This window comes from Muntiacus reevesi, chromosome 20 (genome assembly GCF_963930625.1).
Source record: "Muntiacus reevesi chromosome 20, mMunRee1.1, whole genome shotgun sequence".
NCBI lineage: Eukaryota > Metazoa > Chordata > Mammalia > Artiodactyla > Cervidae > Muntiacus > Muntiacus reevesi.
This window is the reverse complement of record NC_089268.1, coordinates 31519775-31538828: the sequence shown is the minus strand read 5'-3', so window position 1 is coordinate 31538828 and position 19054 is coordinate 31519775. Positions and strand designations below refer to the sequence as shown.

General features: G+C 39.7%; 2 protein-coding genes across 2 annotated transcripts; both read left to right on the top strand.

The window, feature by feature from the left end:
* Positions 1 to 448: 448 nt before the first annotated feature.
* On the top strand, positions 449 to 12768 carry LOC136151230 (BOLA class I histocompatibility antigen, alpha chain BL3-6-like). The gene is made up of 4 exons (XM_065912175.1): positions 449 to 490; positions 11454 to 11655; positions 12272 to 12547; positions 12662 to 12768. Exons 1-4 carry the CDS (start codon positions 449 to 451, stop codon positions 12766 to 12768), a joined length of 627 nt encoding a protein of 208 aa, XP_065768247.1.
* A 4763-nt stretch (positions 12769 to 17531) lies between these two features.
* Positions 17532 to 18476, top strand: LOC136151229 (putative olfactory receptor 2B8). The gene has a single exon (XM_065912174.1). The coding sequence runs from the start codon at positions 17532 to 17534 to the stop codon at positions 18474 to 18476; it is 945 nt and encodes a 314-aa protein (XP_065768246.1).
* Positions 18477 to 19054: the final 578 nt, after the last annotated feature.

The window sequence follows — 19054 nt, the reverse complement described above, 5'->3', positions numbered from 1 at the left end:
AGTAAGAGCCAAATGTACAAGCTGGACTTACAAAAGGTAGAGGAACCAGAGATCAAATTGCCAATATTAGCTGGATCATAAAAAAGCAAGGAAACTCCCCCAAAATTCTACTTCTGCTTCACTGACTACACTAAAGCCTTTGACTGTTGGACCACAAAAATCTGTGGAAAATTCTTAAAGAGATGGGAATACCAGACCACCTAACCTGTCTTCTTAGAAACCTGTATGCAGGTTTCATACAAGAAGCAACAGTTAGAACCGGACATGGGATATGGACTGGTTCAAAATTGGGAAAGGAGTACATCATGCCTGTGTATTGTTATCTTGCTTATTTAACTTATATATAGAGCACGTCACGTGAAATGCCAGGCTGAATGGCTCACAAGCTGGAATCAAGACTGACTGGAGAAATATTGACAGTCTCAGATATGCAGATGATACCGCCCTGATGGCAGAAAATGAAGAGGAACTAAAGAGCTTCTTGATGAAGGTGAGAGAGGAGAGTGCAAAAGCTGGCTTAAAACCTAACATTCAAAAAATTTAAGATCATGTCATCTGGGCTCATCACTTCATGGCAAATAGATGGGGAAAAAGTGGAAACTTTGACAGACTTTATTTTCTTGGGCTCCAAAATCACTACAAATGGTAACTGCAGCCATGAAATTAAAAGACACTTGCTCCTTGAAAGAAAAGCTGTGACAAACTTAGATAGCGTATTGAAAGCAGAGACGTCACTTTACCAACAAAGGTCCACACACTCAGAGCTATGGTTTTTCCAGTAGTCATGTATGAATGTGAGAACTGAACCATGAAGAAGGCTGAGCACCAAAGAATTGATGCTTTTGAACTGTGGTGTTGGAGAAGACTCTTGAGAGTCCCTTGGACTGCAAGGAGATCCAACCAGTCCATCCTAAAGGAAATCAACACTGAATGTTCACTGGAAGGACTGATGCTGATGCTGAAGCTCCAAAACTTTCGCCACCTGATGTGAAGAGCCAACTCATTGGAAAAGACCCTGATTTTGGAGAAGATTGCGCACAGGAGGAGAAGGCAGAGATGGTTGGATGGCATCATTGACTCAATGGACATGAACTTGAGATGGTGAAAGACAGGAAAGCCCGGCATGCTACAATTCTTGGGGTTGCAAAGTCCGACCTAACTGAACGACTGAACAACCACAAAGAGTCAAATGAAATAAGAGGGAGTGGCGGAGGGGCCCTGGGGAATATTCCTTCATCAGTGGCATAAAGGTCCTCCGTGTCCCATGATTTAGTGGTAAGGATAGAAGAAAAACACAAAATCAGATAGTTTGAAACATAAAAAGTACACATAATAGAAATTTAATACATCATGTATGAGAAGGATTAAACTAATCTAACTTAACACTCAATTACAAAACATTATGGAAGAGCATTAGTTCACACACCTCCAAAAACAATACTTAATAAAAGATTCTCACATTTAAAGTTTGAAAAATTAAAGTATCCAAAATTTGAAGGCTGGAAAGATATGTTACGTATAGCTAATAATGCTTGGATTCCCTGATGGTCCAGTGGTGAAGAGTCTGCCATGCAATGTAAAGGACATAGGTTTGATCCCTGATCAAGGAAGATCCCACATGAGCAGGACAACTATGATTCCCCATGTGTGGGGCAGCTATGCCCATCTGCCACAACTACTGTCTCCTGTACCACAACTACTGAAGCTTGTACACCTAGAGTCTGTGCTCCACAACAAGAGAAGACAACACAGTGAGAAGCAGGCACACAACTAGAAATTAGCCTCTGCTTGCTGCAACTGGAGAAAGCCTGTGAGCAGCAATGCAATCAATGCAATCAAAAATTAAATGAGTAAATAAAGAAATAGTTTTGAAAATGATAATAATAATGCCAATACTGTTGGTATTGTTGATTGTTTGATATGCTCTAAAACATATACATGCATAATCTCAACTATCTCCAAAAAAAAATGTTTGACATTTATGACTGTTACCCTTCTATATTTGAAGAGATAGATTAAACTGGTTAAGCAGCTTAGCCAAGATTATTAAAATCCTAAGTCTGTAAACAAAAATTAGGCTTCTTTGATATCAAAGTTTGTGTTTTTAACAAACACATTGCTTTATTGCCAGACATGAATATATTAAAATTCAGGGGACACCACTGCAGATGGCAGGGTTTACAATTTCCGAAGATTTCATCCTTCCATTGATTTCTTATAAGAATGTGATCTGTGGTACCCACAACAGAAGTCTATATAGAAAAAATTTATAACAGAATTATAAAATTTTGACAGATAGTCTAAATGTGCAATGACAGGATATGTTCCCTGACTCACACCTGCTCAGAAGAGCAAATACAACCTATGGCTCAGTCTCATGGACATATACACAAATACTGACACATTCATCCTAGATGAACTGCTAGAAAAGTTTCCTAAATGTACCTAATAAAGGAAGCATTCACCAAAGTGAAGGGAAATATAAAACATTAATTCATCAAAGGAAAACACCAATACAATAATGGACCAGTGTAATAAAACAATGATATATTTTATCATCATATCAAGAAGGACCAGAAAGGCAATTGATAAAAGAGAAAATCCTGTCAAGATGAAGTGGTTCAAACCATGTGCAAACCATGTATAGTGGTTCAAACTATACAGAATAATATTCATTTATTAGAAAAAGGATGCTGAATGACCAAGTATCTGACAGGTATAAAAATGAACAATTTTAGGTTGAAAAATTAAATATCAGACAACAACAAACAAAAGTAACACCAACTAAAACAGAAAAAAAGAATATAATTGTCTTTGTATGTCACAAATGGTTCCAGTCCAAGTGGAGATTACACTGGAAGGTAATTAGGATACCAATGTCATATTAGTCTTCTTTAAATTCTTTTTCTCTAAAGAAATTCAGGAAGTTATCCCTTCCTGAGGAAACCAGATATGGAAAACGTCAATGTGTAAGACACATCATCACAATGATCTCAGGAGTACATTCTGCTGGCCTAGGTCACACCAATTCTTTGCTCCTTCCCTACTCAGCACCCACCCTTCCTAAGGCTGTTTGCACCACCACAGAAGGCAATGTTTCAAGGTAAGGATATTTCTTGGCTAAGCTTAAGTGGGAAATTTTTATTTCCTTCCTACCACATTTAAAGAATTCTGCTTTTTAATTGGGAATCATCATCTATGTTAAAATACATATCAACTGACCTAACGCAATAAGGAATACTGAGTACTATGAGACAAACTACATAAATAATAAATTAAATAACATAAATAATAAAAACTAAAAATATTAAACACATTCATCCTAGCTACAGGAACAACAAATACTATCCTTGGTAACCATCATGATATGACATGAAATAGGCAAGTTCTGCTATACAAGCTACATGTGAATTAGTACTTGGATACAAAAGAGACATAATTGAAAAAAATCAAAGTATACATATGTATATATAGAAAATATTAAGTAGGTAAAAGTAAACAGATTCTACAATAAAAGATGACATCTTACATAACAATTATTTTTTAAAAGAATATAATAGAAAATTATATCTCACAAGAACACAATTCTACTGTACTAATTAAGAGAAGAGGCATCAAATGAGAGAGGTTAAATGCTTAATACAGACACATGTCAGTGCTAGAGGTATATTTACAATTATAATAATTGTATATTACTGACACATACTGAAATTTTAATGAAGAATATAAGTATTTCAAGAAAACTAACTACTTGATGTGAAAACCAAACGTTTTAAAGACAAAAGATCTCAAGATAATGTCTCTTTAAGATACCTCAAATTATGCAACATTCACTGACAAATTTAAAGTTGAAACTCTACCCTATCCAGTTCCTCAAGGAATCCTGAAAAGGTGCTGACAAAATCCTGGCAGCGTCAGAGCCATAACTGAATCATTCTTGCTTTAATAATCCTTCTGTCTCAGCTTAACTCCGATACATTAAGCCTGGTCCCTAATGGAAATGAAGGATTTATAAATGAGGAGGAAGTGGAAAGAAATCATTTGAATCAGTTCTAATGAGGTGGATGAAACTGGAGCCCATTATACAGAGTGAAGTAAGCCAGAAAGAAAAACACCAATACAGTATACTAACGCATATATATGGAATTTAGAAAGATGGTAACGATAACCCTATATACAAGACAGAAAAAGAGACACAGATATATAGAACAGAATTTTGGACTCTATGGGAGAAGGTGAGGGTGGGATGATCTCAGAGAACAGCATTGAAACATGTATATTATCAAGTGTGAAACAGATCGCCAGTCCAGTTTGGATGCATGAGACAAGTGATCGGGCTGGTGCACTGGGATGACCCAGAGGGACGGGATGGGGAGGGAGGTGGGAGGGGGGTTCAGAATGGGGAACACATGTAAATCCATGACTGATTCATGTCAATGTATGGCAAAAACCACTACAATATTGTAAAGTAATTAGCCTCCAACTAATAAAAATAATTGGGAAAAAAAAAGAAATAATAGTTCTAATCAATATGGACAATGTTTGGCCAGGTTGGGAAGGAGAAGCTGAAGTAGGAATTCCTTTGCAAGCTGTTTATTGATCGAATGTTCTCAGGATAAAGAAAATCAAAGTGCAAAATAGAGCAGACAATGTTGCTAAGCAAGGATGTGATCACAAGTGGAATAGCTTAAACCTGATCCCAGAGAAAGCTGAAATATGATTCTCCAACAGAACTATTTGCTGATGAAAAGTATTCTATCTTCACTAATACAATCACTGCTACCCATGTGTTGCTGACTGAGCATTTCAAGGGTGGCAGCTAAGGAACTGAATTTTAAATTTAAATTTAATTCAGATAACTTTAAATACCTAGTCATTTAAATGTGACTAGTTACTGGAATACAGAATAACAAGCTGTGGAGCATGCATTGTGTCAGATGTAGTTCCACCTTGACAAAAAGGCAGCCTTTTATATATCCCAACAGTCTGTCATTGACTGCAAGCTGAACCAACAGAGTTCAGGAGACCTCCTGGCAATGTGGCTCCCATTCAACTGATGGCAATTTTCTGAAGAAGGAACAGGCTGTGAAGCTACCAGTCAATACTCATGACAAATATGGTGTGGACCAGTGCACCCACTAGCCAGTAGAAAAAATCTGAGCTGGACACCGAAAGCATTCATACAAAACCTAAAGTCCATTCATGCAAAATGTAGAGTCGACTTATAAATGTGTGCAAGGATGAAAGGACAGGCACCAGTGTATACTACACATCACCTCAATGCAAGGCCATCAAAAAAATTGTCATTTGCCTAATTCATCAATAAATTAAACATTCAGATCACCTTTTCTGACCCATATTTCTCTTCTCAAACTGGTATTTATCCTCAATTGAAGAATGATTGTTTTTCATTAACAATAAATTCAAAAATGCATTGACACAATAACCACAAAATGGACCTTCATTGTTGCAACTATCAAACTAGCATTTGAAAGATTATATACATTCATTTCTTTGAGAAAATGAACATTTTAAAACTACAGATATGGACAATACACTTTAAGAAACATTCTGGTGATTTGTTTCACCCTTGATAATATACGTGTTTCAATGCTGTTCTCTCGAAACATCCCACCCTTGCCTTCTCCCACAGAGTCCAAAAGTCTGTTCTATACATCTGTGTCTCCTTTTCTGTTTTGCATATAGGGGTATCATTACCATCTTTCTAAGGTGGGAGGGGGGATCCGGATGGGCAATACATTTAAATCCATGACTGATTCATGTCAATGTATGGCAAAAATCACTACAATATTGTAAAGTAATTAGCCTCCAATGAATAAAAATAAATGAAAAAAAAAGAAAAATTCTGTAATTTCAGAGCAAATAGGAGCTGAGGAAAAAATGAAAGTGTATAATCTAATATTTTCACATTCACATATATGCTATTATTCAATTATTGAAGGACATGTTTTATGACAGCCAAATATCCTGAATTTAAATTGCTCCATATATCCATACTGAGACATATGAATACACTACAATAGGATGAAATGTCTAGGAACACAAAGTTGGCTTCCATAAGGAACACTTAGTTTGGTTTTTAAATTTGGTGAATTTCTACAGGAATTTCTGTTTCTTTTGCCAACTGACATGTATGTTACTCAATGCAACTTTTAAAGAACACTTGCAACTGAAAACAAACTAACTTACCAATTTCTAAAGTACCACAGAGATCCAGTTCCAGTCCTCTCAGTTTTATTCACCTTATGTGAGTGTCCTAAGTTCGTTCCCTATCTCATTTCCAGTTCCTGCCTTTAATACAGTACTGGGCATTGGAACCTGGGTATATAGATTAAGGATGCAGGTTACATGGAGTGAGTACATAAGTTGACTCTATCAGCATTGGAATAGCCTTAAGTTTTCCTTAAGCAAGAAGATGCTTTCTCTTGATAACTTCAAATACCTTCACAGGTACTGAAGATCGGCATTGTGTCTAGCTGGTAGGATGACATAGGAAGACAATTTCAAACTCTCAGGATTCCTTCTGAATATAATATTTTGGCCTTGTGACAGAGAGCTCATTATGAAAGCATGGGATTGGTATGAAACTGCAGTAAAACTGGTCTGGTGAAAATGGTTTACCTGGCTGAAGGCTCTGGGGAATGTTCGTCCTGTACCGTTAATTAGCTGATGTTGCCTGGCTGCCCAGAGATGACAATCCTCAGGGAAAATGAATATCAAGGAGAATGTAAGAGGAAACTTAATCTGCCTCTTTTCTAACTTCTCATAAATGACAGAGCTCAGATAACTCCCTAAACTTCCCAGTTATCTTAGCTCTCCTCTTTTAATGACTTAGATATTTTACTAAACACTTGAGATTTTTTTATACAACTGCAAAAAAATATTCTCCATATATAAATAAGAACTCATTCAGTTATTTAATTTCACATGTAAATTAATTTTTATATAATATTCGTAACCAACTTTTAATGCATCACAGAGTTACCAATTCAGCTCAGTTCAGTTCAGGTGCTCAGTCCTGTCCGACTCCTTGCGACGCCATGAACAGCAGCACGCCAGGCCTCCCTGTCTGTCACCAACTTCCGGAGCTTACCCATACTCATGTCCATTGAGTTGGCGATGCCATCCAACCATCTCATCCTCTGTCATCCCCTTCTCTTCCTGCCCCCCACCCCTCCCAGCATCAGGGTCTTTTCAAATGAGTCAGTTCTTCACATCAGGTGGCCAAAATATTGGAGCTTCAACTTCAACATCAGTCCTTCCAATGAACACCCAGGACTGATTTCCTTTAGGATGGACTAGTTGGATCTCCTTGCAGTCCAAGGGACTCTCAAAAGTCTTCTCCAACACCACAGTTCAAAAGTATCAATTCTTCGGTGCTCAGCTTTCTTTATAGTTCAACCCTCACATCCATACATGACTACTGGAAAAACCATATCCTTAACCAGATGGACCTTTATTGACCAGGTAATGCCTCTGCTTTTTAATATGCTGTCTAGGTTGGTCATAACTTTCCTTCCAAGGAATAAGCGTCTTTTAACCAATTAGACAGTATCTACCTAATCTTTAAGGTAAATATATTAAAGGACAGCCACTACATTTTACTTCCAAACTTCTAATATGGCTAAGGAAAAACTATCTGTCCTCAATGATGTTGTTCAATTTCTATCGAAAGTTGTAATGATTTACATAAGCAAACAGAAAAATTATTGATTTTTTAAATGGAACTTCAATGGTTTGTTTAAATCCAACTCATCTTTGCATTTATTTCCACATGATTGAATTAAACAAGGTATTTATAATTGTCAAAGTAAATTGAAAGAAACTTGATGGGTATTGCCTGTTTTGAAGTTTGAACATCAATTAAATTCAAAACAACTTATGCACTTGACTATACAGGCAAAAGGCAGGAATAATTAGCATCTGTCCATGGAAGGCTTTGGCTCTAACCATCAAAGGCAGCTTCAAAAATATACAATCTCTTTTCCCCACTAGAACACATTTTCTTTCAAAGTAATAGACAACTTCTAGCTAGTAGTAAAAGCTATCTCAGGGAAAGCTAATTAGGTTTGAAGTATCTTGGTTTGTATGTCATTAGTCAGACAAGCATACAGATCTTCTTTAACTAATTTACATGCTGTAGCCAAGCATTTCCCATAGAACCATAAATTCCACTTTTTAAAATAACATTCTACCCATAGGGAGAAATTATCTTTTCCTTAAAATACTCTTAGATTAGAATTTCCTCAGTAATCTGTCTACTAGTTAAATTCTATGATAATATTTACTCAAATGTAAAGATTAGTTTGAGTGAAGATTAGTACTACATAGAGTGTCCAGAGATGGAGGGAATTACAGACATGCAATTAATATTTCTTCCCATTTCCATCTTGTTGCTGTAAATATTAATTGGCACAATAATGTTGGATAATCACTTGACATTATGTATAAATGCTTACTTGCAATTACATGCTTTTTTTCCTATACTATTTTGTAAAATTCTTATTTTATATTGGAATATAATAACCCGAAAGAGTAATCTATTTTTTTAAAAATCTACAAATGAGGACTCACCAAAATAAAGAGCATTTGTCTGTTAAAGACTCTGTTAAGAGGATAATAAGATAAGCTACAAACTGGAAGAAAATATTTTCAAGCTATGTATCTTACAAAATACTCATATCTAGAATATGCAAACAACTCTCAAAACTCTACAATAAGAAAATAACTCAATTAAAAAACATTTCGGCAAATAACTCACCAATGCAAATATATGAATGGTAAATAAGCACATGTAAAGATGTTTAGCATCACTAACCATCAGGAAAATGCAGATTAAGAACATGAAGAGATATTACTACCTACCTACAAGAACAACCAAGACAAAAAATACGGGAACAATACCAAATGTTGGCATCATTGTGGATAAACTGAATCACTCATCCATTGCTAATCAGAATATAAAACCATACATGTACTTTATAAAAGAGCTTGGATGTTTCTTTTTTTTTTTTAAACCAAATATATACTTGCCATAGAGCCCAGTAATCATGCTCTTTGGCATTTATGACAGAGAAACAAAAATTTATTCCATACAAAAAAAACTGTGCGCAATTACTCATAGCAATTTTATCTGTAACAGCAAAAAGCTGAAAACAAATGAAATGTTCTAAACAAAAGATGGCACATCTGAACTATGAAATACTATTTGGCAGTAAAAAAGGAATAAGCTATTAATACACACAACGTCTCAAGGGTATTATGTTGAATGAAAATGTCTATCTTAAAAGGTTAAATATTATATGATTCCATCTATATCCCATCCACAAAATAACAGAATAATAGAGATGGGGATCAAGATGGTGGTGCCCAGGATGAGTGATGGCTTATGGAGGGTGCAGGGGAGGGGAAGGAATGAGTGTGACTATAAAGCAGTATCACAAAGGAGATGTGAGTGGTCATGGGGTAATTTCATATTTTGATCATGATGATGGTTACAGGAATCTACATGAAAAAATTACATGAAACTCTATATATATGTTGGGGAAAAGGTCAAAGGTACCCAAGACCTATCTATACTACCTTTAGACCTTTCTGTTAATCTGCAACTATTTCAAAACAAAAAGTTTTTCTAAAAAGGACTTGAATAGAACAAGAACTAGAGAATGAGAAAAAGAGGGACAGACAGAAACACAAGGTGAAACAAAAATGGCAACAAGAGAGAGAAGGAGAGAGGAAGCTGCGCAAAAAGCTAGAAGTTTCCTGTTCGCTCATGACATACAGGCTCCAGATCTCCCCTCCTCCCTTGGGCACACTGAATCTACAGTTTGACCCAAAACAACTCCTTTTAAAAGAAATGCAGAAACTAACTGGGTGAATCCTACACACAAGGTGAATAAGAAAAACCCCACACTAAAATCCATTTCAATTCAATTCAGTCACTCAGTCGTATCCGACTCTTTGGACCCCATGAACCGCAACATGCCAGGCCTCCCTGTCCATCACCAACTCCCAGAGTCCAGCCAAACCCATGTCCACTGAGTCAGCGATGCCATTCAACCATCTCATCCTCTGTCGTTCCCTTCTCTCCTGCCCTCAATATTTCCCAACATGAGGGTCTTTTCAAATGAGTCAGTTCTTCACATCAGGTGGCCAAAGTACTGGAGTTTCAGCTTCAACATCAGTCCTTCCAATGAATACCCAGGACTGATTTCCTTTAGGATGTACTGGTTGGATCTCCTTGCAGTCCAAGGGACTCTCAAGAGTCTTCTCCAATACCATAGTCCAAAAGCATCAATTCTTTGGCACTCAGGTTTCTTTATAGTCCAACTCTCACATCCATACATGACTACTGGAAAAACCATAGCCTTGACTAGACGGACCTTTGTTGACAAAGTAATGTCTCTGCTTTTCAATATGCTGTCTAGGTTGGTCATAACTTTCCTTCCAAGGAGCAAGTGTCTTTTAATTTCATGGCTGCAATCACCATCTGCAGTGATTTTGGAGCCCAGAAAAATAAACTCAGCCACTGTGTCCGCTGTTTCCCCATGTATTTGACATGAAGTGATGGGACCGGATGCCATGATCTTAGTTTTCTGAATGTTGAGCTTTAAGCCAACTTTTTCACTCTCCTTTTTCACTTTCATCAACAAGCTCTTTAGTTCTTCACCTTCTGCCACACTAAAATCATTAGGAGATAAAAAAGTAAATCATTAGAAGAGGCAGACACCAAATCTCTGCCTAAGCCCCACCCTTGGAGCCACAGTATACAAATCAGGAGGGAAGTCACCACTGCCAGTTTCTCCCTGAGAAACAAAGTGTTCCACGTCTGGGACCGTCACTTTGAAGGCTTACACCTGAGACATGGGCCTCCAAAACATACCTCTGAAAGTCAATGAAGTTTGTGTCCATGAAATCCATGAGGCTGTAATGAACTAAGTAACAGGCTCACCAGACTCACTGTGCCTCTCCCTCCAGGGCATAGCACACAGACACAGATGGAAACCTCCAGCTTGTCCCTGAAAGAAGCCTATTTCCTTATCTTAAAAGCTAAGACTTCTAACACATATCTAGGGGTCAACTGCAATCCTCACCAAACACCTGAGAAGCCAACAGGTGCCATCATCGTGCTCTCCCTCTGTCACACCCCAGGTCACCAGTGTCTCTGTGAAAAAGAATTTGTGCACCTGTGTGGCCGCCCAGGTGTTGTGGCTGCTGCCAGAGGGCACACTCCTTGATCACCTGGTTCAGTGGCTTGCGTTTCTGGGTCCAACAAGACAGTAGCGAAAAAGAAACAGCCTGGAACTGGCTACCAGCACCCACCCACCCAGGGCTCAATGTGGAGGGAACAGACAGAAACACCCATCTCCCAGTCTTCTCCTGAAAGAGGAATAATTGCATATTTGAAAAGGTATTGCCTCAGGTTCTGGTAGATTGCCTACGACGGCAACAATTACCTTGCCCTGAATGGGGACCTGTGCTTCTGGACCACAGCTGACGCCCCGGCTCAGATCTCCAGCCTCAAGTTTGAGCAGGGCGGTGCTGTGGGTCACAGTAGGAATGACCTGGAGGGGGTCTGCGGAGAGTGGCTCCACAGACACCTGGAGGATGGGAAGGACGCGCTGCTGCGCGCAGGTACGAGGGGCGCCGGGCCTCCCTGATCCCCTCTCGGGCTGGACCTGGCTTCCCATGAGGAGAAGAAAGTGAGGTCAATGTGGAAACAGCGCCCCAGTTCCTGTCAGCAGAGGGAGGAATCCACCCAGGTTTTCATATTCTGTACAAGAGAGTGACTCGCCAGTGGCCCCACTTCTCTGAAGGACAATTAAGGAAACCAGTCTCTTTGGGGAAGAAGCAGGAACCAGCCCTGAAATAACTGGTCAGCGCTGCCCCTTCACCCTGGGTGCCATCTTGTGAACCATGACTGTCTCTCAGGGCCAGTTCTCACCTGAGAATATGTTTGGAGGCCTGACTCCAGCTTTTCTGAGTCATTCGGCCTCCACCCAAGTCAGGGCCATTACTCTGTATTGTCTCCCTTACATGGTGCCACCTACCTTGGCTCTCACCCTGACTCCAGAACTTTCCAAGGACTCGGGAACAGGCCCAGACCTGTGAGTCCAGGCTGGTGTCTGGTGTTTGTGCTGCTTCTTTTCAAACCCACTGTCCTGTTTATTCTCAGGATGGTCATAGGATGCTGCTTCGGGGACCCATGGAGGTAACACTAAATGGGAATTTTCTGATTCATCCTCCACAGACCCTCCAAAGACATATGTGACCCATCACCCCATCTCTGACTGTGAGGTCCCCCTGAGGTGCTGGGCCCTGGGCTTCTACCCTGAGGAGATCTCACTGACCTGGCAGTATGACATGGAGGACCAGACCCAGGACATGGAGCTTGTAGAACCCAGGCCTTCAGGGAATGGAACCTTCCAGAAATGGGCGGCCCTAGTGGCCCCTTCTGGAGAGGAGCAAAGATACAGGTGCCATGTGCAGCACAAGGGGCTTCAGGAGACCCTCATGTTGAGATGGGGTAAGGAGGAGGCTGGGGTGGAGCTTCTTCTCAGATAAAGCTGAAGCCTTTCTGGACCCCTTCAGCAAGGTCAACTCAAACCTGAAGTCTGGGCCCCTTCTCTTTCCTCCACAGTACCTCCTCAGCCCTCCATCCCCAATGTAGACATCATTGTTAATCTGATTCTACTTATGGTCGTTGGAGTTTTGGTAACTGGAGAGTTGCACTTTAAAGAAAGTTGAGCACTGAATAATTGATGCTTTGGAGCTGTGGTGATGGAGGACACTTTTAAGACTCCTTTGGCCAGCAAAGAGATCCAACCAGTCCAATAAAGGAAATCAGTCCTGAATATTCATTAGAAGATCTGATGCTGAAGCTGAAACTCCAATACTTTGGCCACCTGATGCAAAGAACTGACTCATTGAAAAGACCCTGATGCTGGGAAAGATTGAAGGCAGGAAGAGAAGGGGACGACAGAGGATGAGATGGTTGGATGGCGTCACTGACTCAATGGACATGAATTTGAGTAAACTTCAGGAGTTGGCAATGGACAAGGAGGCCTGACGTGCTACAGTCCCTGGGGTCGCAAAGAGTTGGACATGACTCAGCAACTGAACTGAACTGAGCCAAATCTTTGATATTTGTTGTCTCAGGGCTTGTTGGGGGAAGGATTTTCTAATATCCTTTCTGAAAGCCTATTAACAATTTCCACATCTTATAATTCCCTGAATCTCCTGGAGAATTGTCTGTCAGGTACATTATCCCCAGGGTTGATACTGGGAACCCCACATGGGGATAAATAACTATTACTGGAGTTGAGGGAGACTGGGTTCCCAGAGCTACAAAGAAGCTGTAAATTTCAATGTAAGGAAGTCCTGTGGTCACTCCAGTTCTCACAAAGCCAGACATACACTCCACAAGAATCATTCCATCTCTCATCCTTGTACATCTGGAGGCAAAGGCAACATTCTGTCTCTTTTATTTTTCCCATTATGCTGGAGGCTGACTTGGAAGCCAATGGCTCTTCCCAGAAGAAACTTGCATCCTGACATGAGCATCTCGTAAGTACAATGACCTTTACCTGCTCAAAGTTGTTAAGAAATGAGTCAAACTTGAAGATGAGCACTGTGTGACTCTCTTCCTTTTTTTCAAATCTACTTTTTTCTTCTCTCTCTGCAGGCAGGTTTCCTTTGTTATTCAGTCCACACAGCATGAAGTGGGCAATAGCTTAAATTCTAAATTTTCAAGTCCTCTGCCCAAGAGCTAACCATGCTTCACCTGGCCATCTCCCACCACCCTTCAAATACCCCTGACTGAAAGGGCTGAGTCTTTGATGAAAGGATGGAGATAATCACAGGGGCCACTTTCTCTTGGAGATTTCTCTTTAAGTAGAAGAGAAAGATCTACACACTAGAGGTAGCTACTTTAAGGTAGAGAGGCCTTCTACACTTTAAGTGCAAAGTGGTGAAAGCCATTGGCATTTTGGGACCCAGAAAACTCAGGGCTGCATCAACATTAGTCACATTAGCAGCTCTGAGAGCACTGGTGCCCGACATAGCATCATTTTTGTCAAAGCAGGCTCTGGCAAAACAGTAGTGATGAGCAACTTAGATGAGAAGAGGAAGAAATAGAGGGTTCTGTTCACCAGGGAGAGGTAACAGAGTTCCTGTGAGAACTTCTGGGGTCTCTAGATAGAAATTGTGGCAAATAATAAAAGCAGAGTTTTCTGTTGTGCCAGCCAGATGTAGAGCTGAGGGAAAGTGCAGAGAGAAGAAACCTCCCAAGAAGAACTTTTAATAATTTTCTTCCTCTGCTTCTTGCAAAGCTCAGAGCCTGCCTTCCCCTCCAGCTTTGCCCACTTGATATCCCGTGGTGAAATGCTTAAGTCTCCACAGATGTCAGAGAACACGTTTTCAGCAAACATTTCTGAATGTTCCCCTATGTGGCAAGAGCAATGCCAAGTGATATGATACAGCTCTAGCCTGTGTTTCCTGAAACTGTATCAACCCATAGGCCCAAGAGTGATAATAAACAACAGGCTGTTATTTTATCTACTATTTTATTTACTATTTCAACCCCACCTAGGACTTCCCAGGTGGCTCAGTGTTAAAGAATCCACCTGCCAATGCAGGAGACACGGGTTCAGTTCCTGGGTCAGAAGATCGTCTGGAGAAGGAAATGGTGAACCCACTCCAGTATTCTTGCCTGGGAAATCCCATGGACAGAGGAGCCTGGTGGGTACAGTCCACAGGGTCACAAAAGAGTCAGACAGGACTTAGCGACTAAACAACAACAATAATCCCTGCAGTCTGGGCAAAATGAATTGTTTCTGGCAGTTCCCAGGAAGTAATTCCATGAGCTCTGTGTTCTCTGGAGTTTAAACCACCTGTGCCTCTCTCCACTTTGCCTATCTCGGTGTAGAATACCTTTCTCTTCCCTTGAGTTTCATTACTCAATCACTGAAAAAATAGCCCAAGAGAGGCCCTCCAGTATCTTTAGCTTCTGCTACCACCTCTCTAGCCCTTTGGCTAAGACACAAGACAGTGGGGTTGGGTGAAGAATCAGTAATAGAATCAGAGATGGTGTTGTCTGGCATCCTCTGGCATGCATCTCATTCTACCCCAAAATCAGTCTCTCTTCAGAGACAAATATGTCTACATTTGTAAAACTGGATTTCTGTACACAAAGATAAATAAGATTCAGTTCATGGGATCGCCAAAGTATCTTACATCACAAAAGCATCTTAAAACCAAAACAATAAATACATAAGTGTTTATATTCAGAGATATTTGTATATACTATATCTACAAAGCATATATTTTATATATTATTACACATTGTATATATACTCTCAATGACCATGTAGCCTGGAATAAAAACCACTATCAAATAAACACTGAGGACACATATTTGTATCTGATATAAGAAAAGATTGCCTAAGTGTTTAAGTATATTAATGTAGTCATACATTAAATGTTGATTCAACTGCATTCAACTGCACACATTACATGTTGATTGTTTCCTGTATGTTAGGCACTATTCTACACATATAATCATTTTGTTTCAAAAAGACAAATTTCCTCATCTATAAATCTGTCATTTTACTGAGGCAGATTAGAAAATAAATAAGAATTTTCTTTTAAGAAACAAGAAAAATTCTTGATAGTAATGAGTGATCTGAAGATGAAAAGCAGGGCAATACAATAGACAATATCTTGAGGGGAATGTTAGTTGGGGTGGTCAGAGAATTTCAAAATGAGAAAAACCAGATAGACATGAATGTTCAGATATAATATGTTAAGAAATTCTAAGGATGAGAGGATTTCCCTGGTGGCTCAGTGAATAAGAATCCGCCTGTCAATGAAGAAGACATGGGTTCGATTGTGATCCGGGAAGATCCCACATGCCTCAGAGCAATGAAGCTCATGCACCATAATTACTAAGTCTGTGCTCTAGAGTCCAGGAACCACAACAATTGAACCATGCATCACAGCTAATGAAGACTGCATGCCCCAGACACCGTGCTCCACAAAAAGAGAAACCTGTGCACCGCAACTAAAGAAAGTCCCCACACATCAATGAAGACCCAGCACAGCCAAAAATAAATGAAATGAATAAATTTTTTTTAAAAATTCAAAAGATGGGAAATTGAGCATAGCAAGAGAAAATACTAGAGAGATAAGAAAAGGATTATGAAGGCTCTTGTACGCCATAATGAGGAATTTGGAATTTGAGTTGATGGTAATTGAAAACCACTGGAAGTTTTCAAGAAGGGAAGTGAGGCAATTCTTTTAGGAAGGATAATTCTTTTGACAATATGCAAGAAGGCTATAACTCCTAAATTCAGTTTCTAAAACCCTTACAGTTTTGAAACTTCTTCCATATTATCACTTCTTTGACAAAATTATTTTGTGAATCTACTATACATACTAAACTCTTCCAGGCTATGGTACTATTATGAGATATTTCTCCTCTTAAGGATTATTTACTATGAAATTTGCCTCATAATTTGTGTGTGGTGTATGTGTCTATGAAAGAGAGAACATACAGACAGACAGAAGTTGATTTCTAAAATGAGACCAGATGATTTTATGAAAAAGAGAATGATTAATGTGAGATCTGAATTTATAGGAAGTGCACACGAAAGGTTGAAAAAGTATTTGCTCTATCGTATTAAGCAATTTTAAAAGACATAAAGAAAGAAAACAAAAGCTCATTGATGCTTTGCCGAGTTTTCACTGAAAGTGGTAACAATGAGAGTTTCTCAGGTTTAGTCCCTCTGGAACATACAGTATGGATACAGTGAATTCTAAATCACTTCCAATAAAAGTTTTCCAATCAATAGAAATGATTACAGGCTCCATATCAAAGGCTCCATGACTTGACTTATTAAAATATATTGTTCCCATTTGAACAAAATTGTTAATAGTAAATTTTATTATCTGTGCATCTTCAGAAAGAAATATTTTTCTCTACACAAAGCAGAAGCAAGAAAGCCAGTCTAAGTATTTCAATCGTCCAGGGAAAGAATAAGGCAGTCCATATTTGTAACTTATATCGAACATCTAGATTTAATTTTTGAGAAACTTTTGAGTTATATTTGTAGTTTGTACATCATAAAGACAGTATCCCCAGCAGTTAAGAACTGATATTTTAGAGTCTGTTGGAATCCTGCCCCTGTGATTTATTAAGTACATCACCCTGATAAAATCACTGCACCTCTTTAACCTTCAGTTCCTTCACATATTCAGCAGAAATCATGATAATGCCAAACTCACAGAGTTGCTGTGACAAATTGCATAGAAAGTGCTTAGGTCAGTGCCTGAAACACAGAAGATACACTTACATAGTAACTCCCTAAGCACCCCCTTGTTTGTCAACAAAAGATTTCCTGTGAAAATGCCTCAAGCTTCCTCACAAACTCTACTTACTCAAGGGGAAAGACGTGGATTAAACAAACAGCTTAACAGTATGGCGTTCTCTTAACTCCAACAAGCAGAGTACAATGGAAAGAGCTAACGACAGCGCCTTCTCTGGATTCATTCTCCTGGGCTTCTCCAACCAACCCCAGCTGGAAACGGCTCTCTTTGTGGCCATCCTGATCATCTACTTCTTGAGCTGTTTAGGCAATGGCATCATTATACTTTTGTCAACGATGGATCCTCACCTCCACACCCCTATGTACTTCTTCCTCTCCAACCTCTCTTTTATGGATCTTTGTCTGACGACTTGCACTGTCCCTCAGACCCTGGCCAACTTTAAGGGGAAGGACAAGACCATCACCTATGGCGGCTGTGTGACCCAGCTCTTCATTGCCTTGGGACTTGGGGGAGTAGAGTGTGTCCTCCTGTCTGTCATGGCCTATGACCGCTATGTAGCTGTGTGCCGTCCCCTCCACTACATGGTGACCGTGCATCCCCAGCTTTGCTTGCAGCTGGTTGTAACTGCTTGGCTTACAGGCTTTGGCAATTCTGTAATCCAGACAGCACTGACCATGACTCTTCCCCTCTGTGGTAAAAACCAAGTGGACCATTTCTTCTGTGAAGTTCCAGTGATGCTGAAACTGGCCTGCACCAACACCTCTGTCTATGAGACTGAAGTCTTTGCTGTCAGTACCTTCTTCTTGGTCGTCCCCCTGTCACTCATCTTAGTATCCTACAGTCACATTACCCGTGCAGTCCTGAAGATGAAGTCGGCCCAAGGGAGACAGAAGGCTTTTGGAACCTGTGGTTCTCACCTAATGGTAGTGATTATATTCTTTGGGACACTCATCTCCATGTACCTTCAGCCTCCTTCCAGCTATTCACAGGATGTGAACAAAAGCATTGCACTGTTCTATACTCTGGTGACTCCCTTGCTAAATCCCCTGATTTACACGTTGAGAAACAAGGAAGTCAAAGGGGCACTAAGGAGACAAATGAGGAGAATCCTAGGCTTGAGACAGAGTTAATGCAGCGCTTGCAGGCCCAGGAAGTTCTGCAATGGAAGACATCTGAGTGACTAAAAACTAGTTAATTTAATCCAACACATCCTTATGAAGCACCAACCATGTGCGAGACAGTGTTCTATGTACTTGAGACATATCAGTGAGACAGAGGCTAAACCAATGAGCTAAACCTTTTGCTAGGGAGAATATATGCTAAAGAAGATATTCTAAAAATAAACTATGGTATATCATGCAATACACAATAGTGGGAATGAACAATAATTACACATACAAAACCATGAATGATTCTTATACACATGATTTATAGTGAGCAAACTAGATACAAAATTTTCCTACTGTATGATTCCATTTACATAAAATTCAACCCAGGCACAGCAAATCTCTGGTATTGAAAGTCAGAACAGTGGTTCCCCTGGGGACTGGGAGTTCTCCCTTGGAAGATATGTGGGGGAGGGGCATTCTGGAGTGCTGGTCAGGTTGTGATTCTTGATCTGGATGTTGGTGATATAAAGTATTCAATCTGTGAAAATTCATCAAACCTGTACTTGCACTTTCTGTATGGATGCTGGACTTCAAATCAT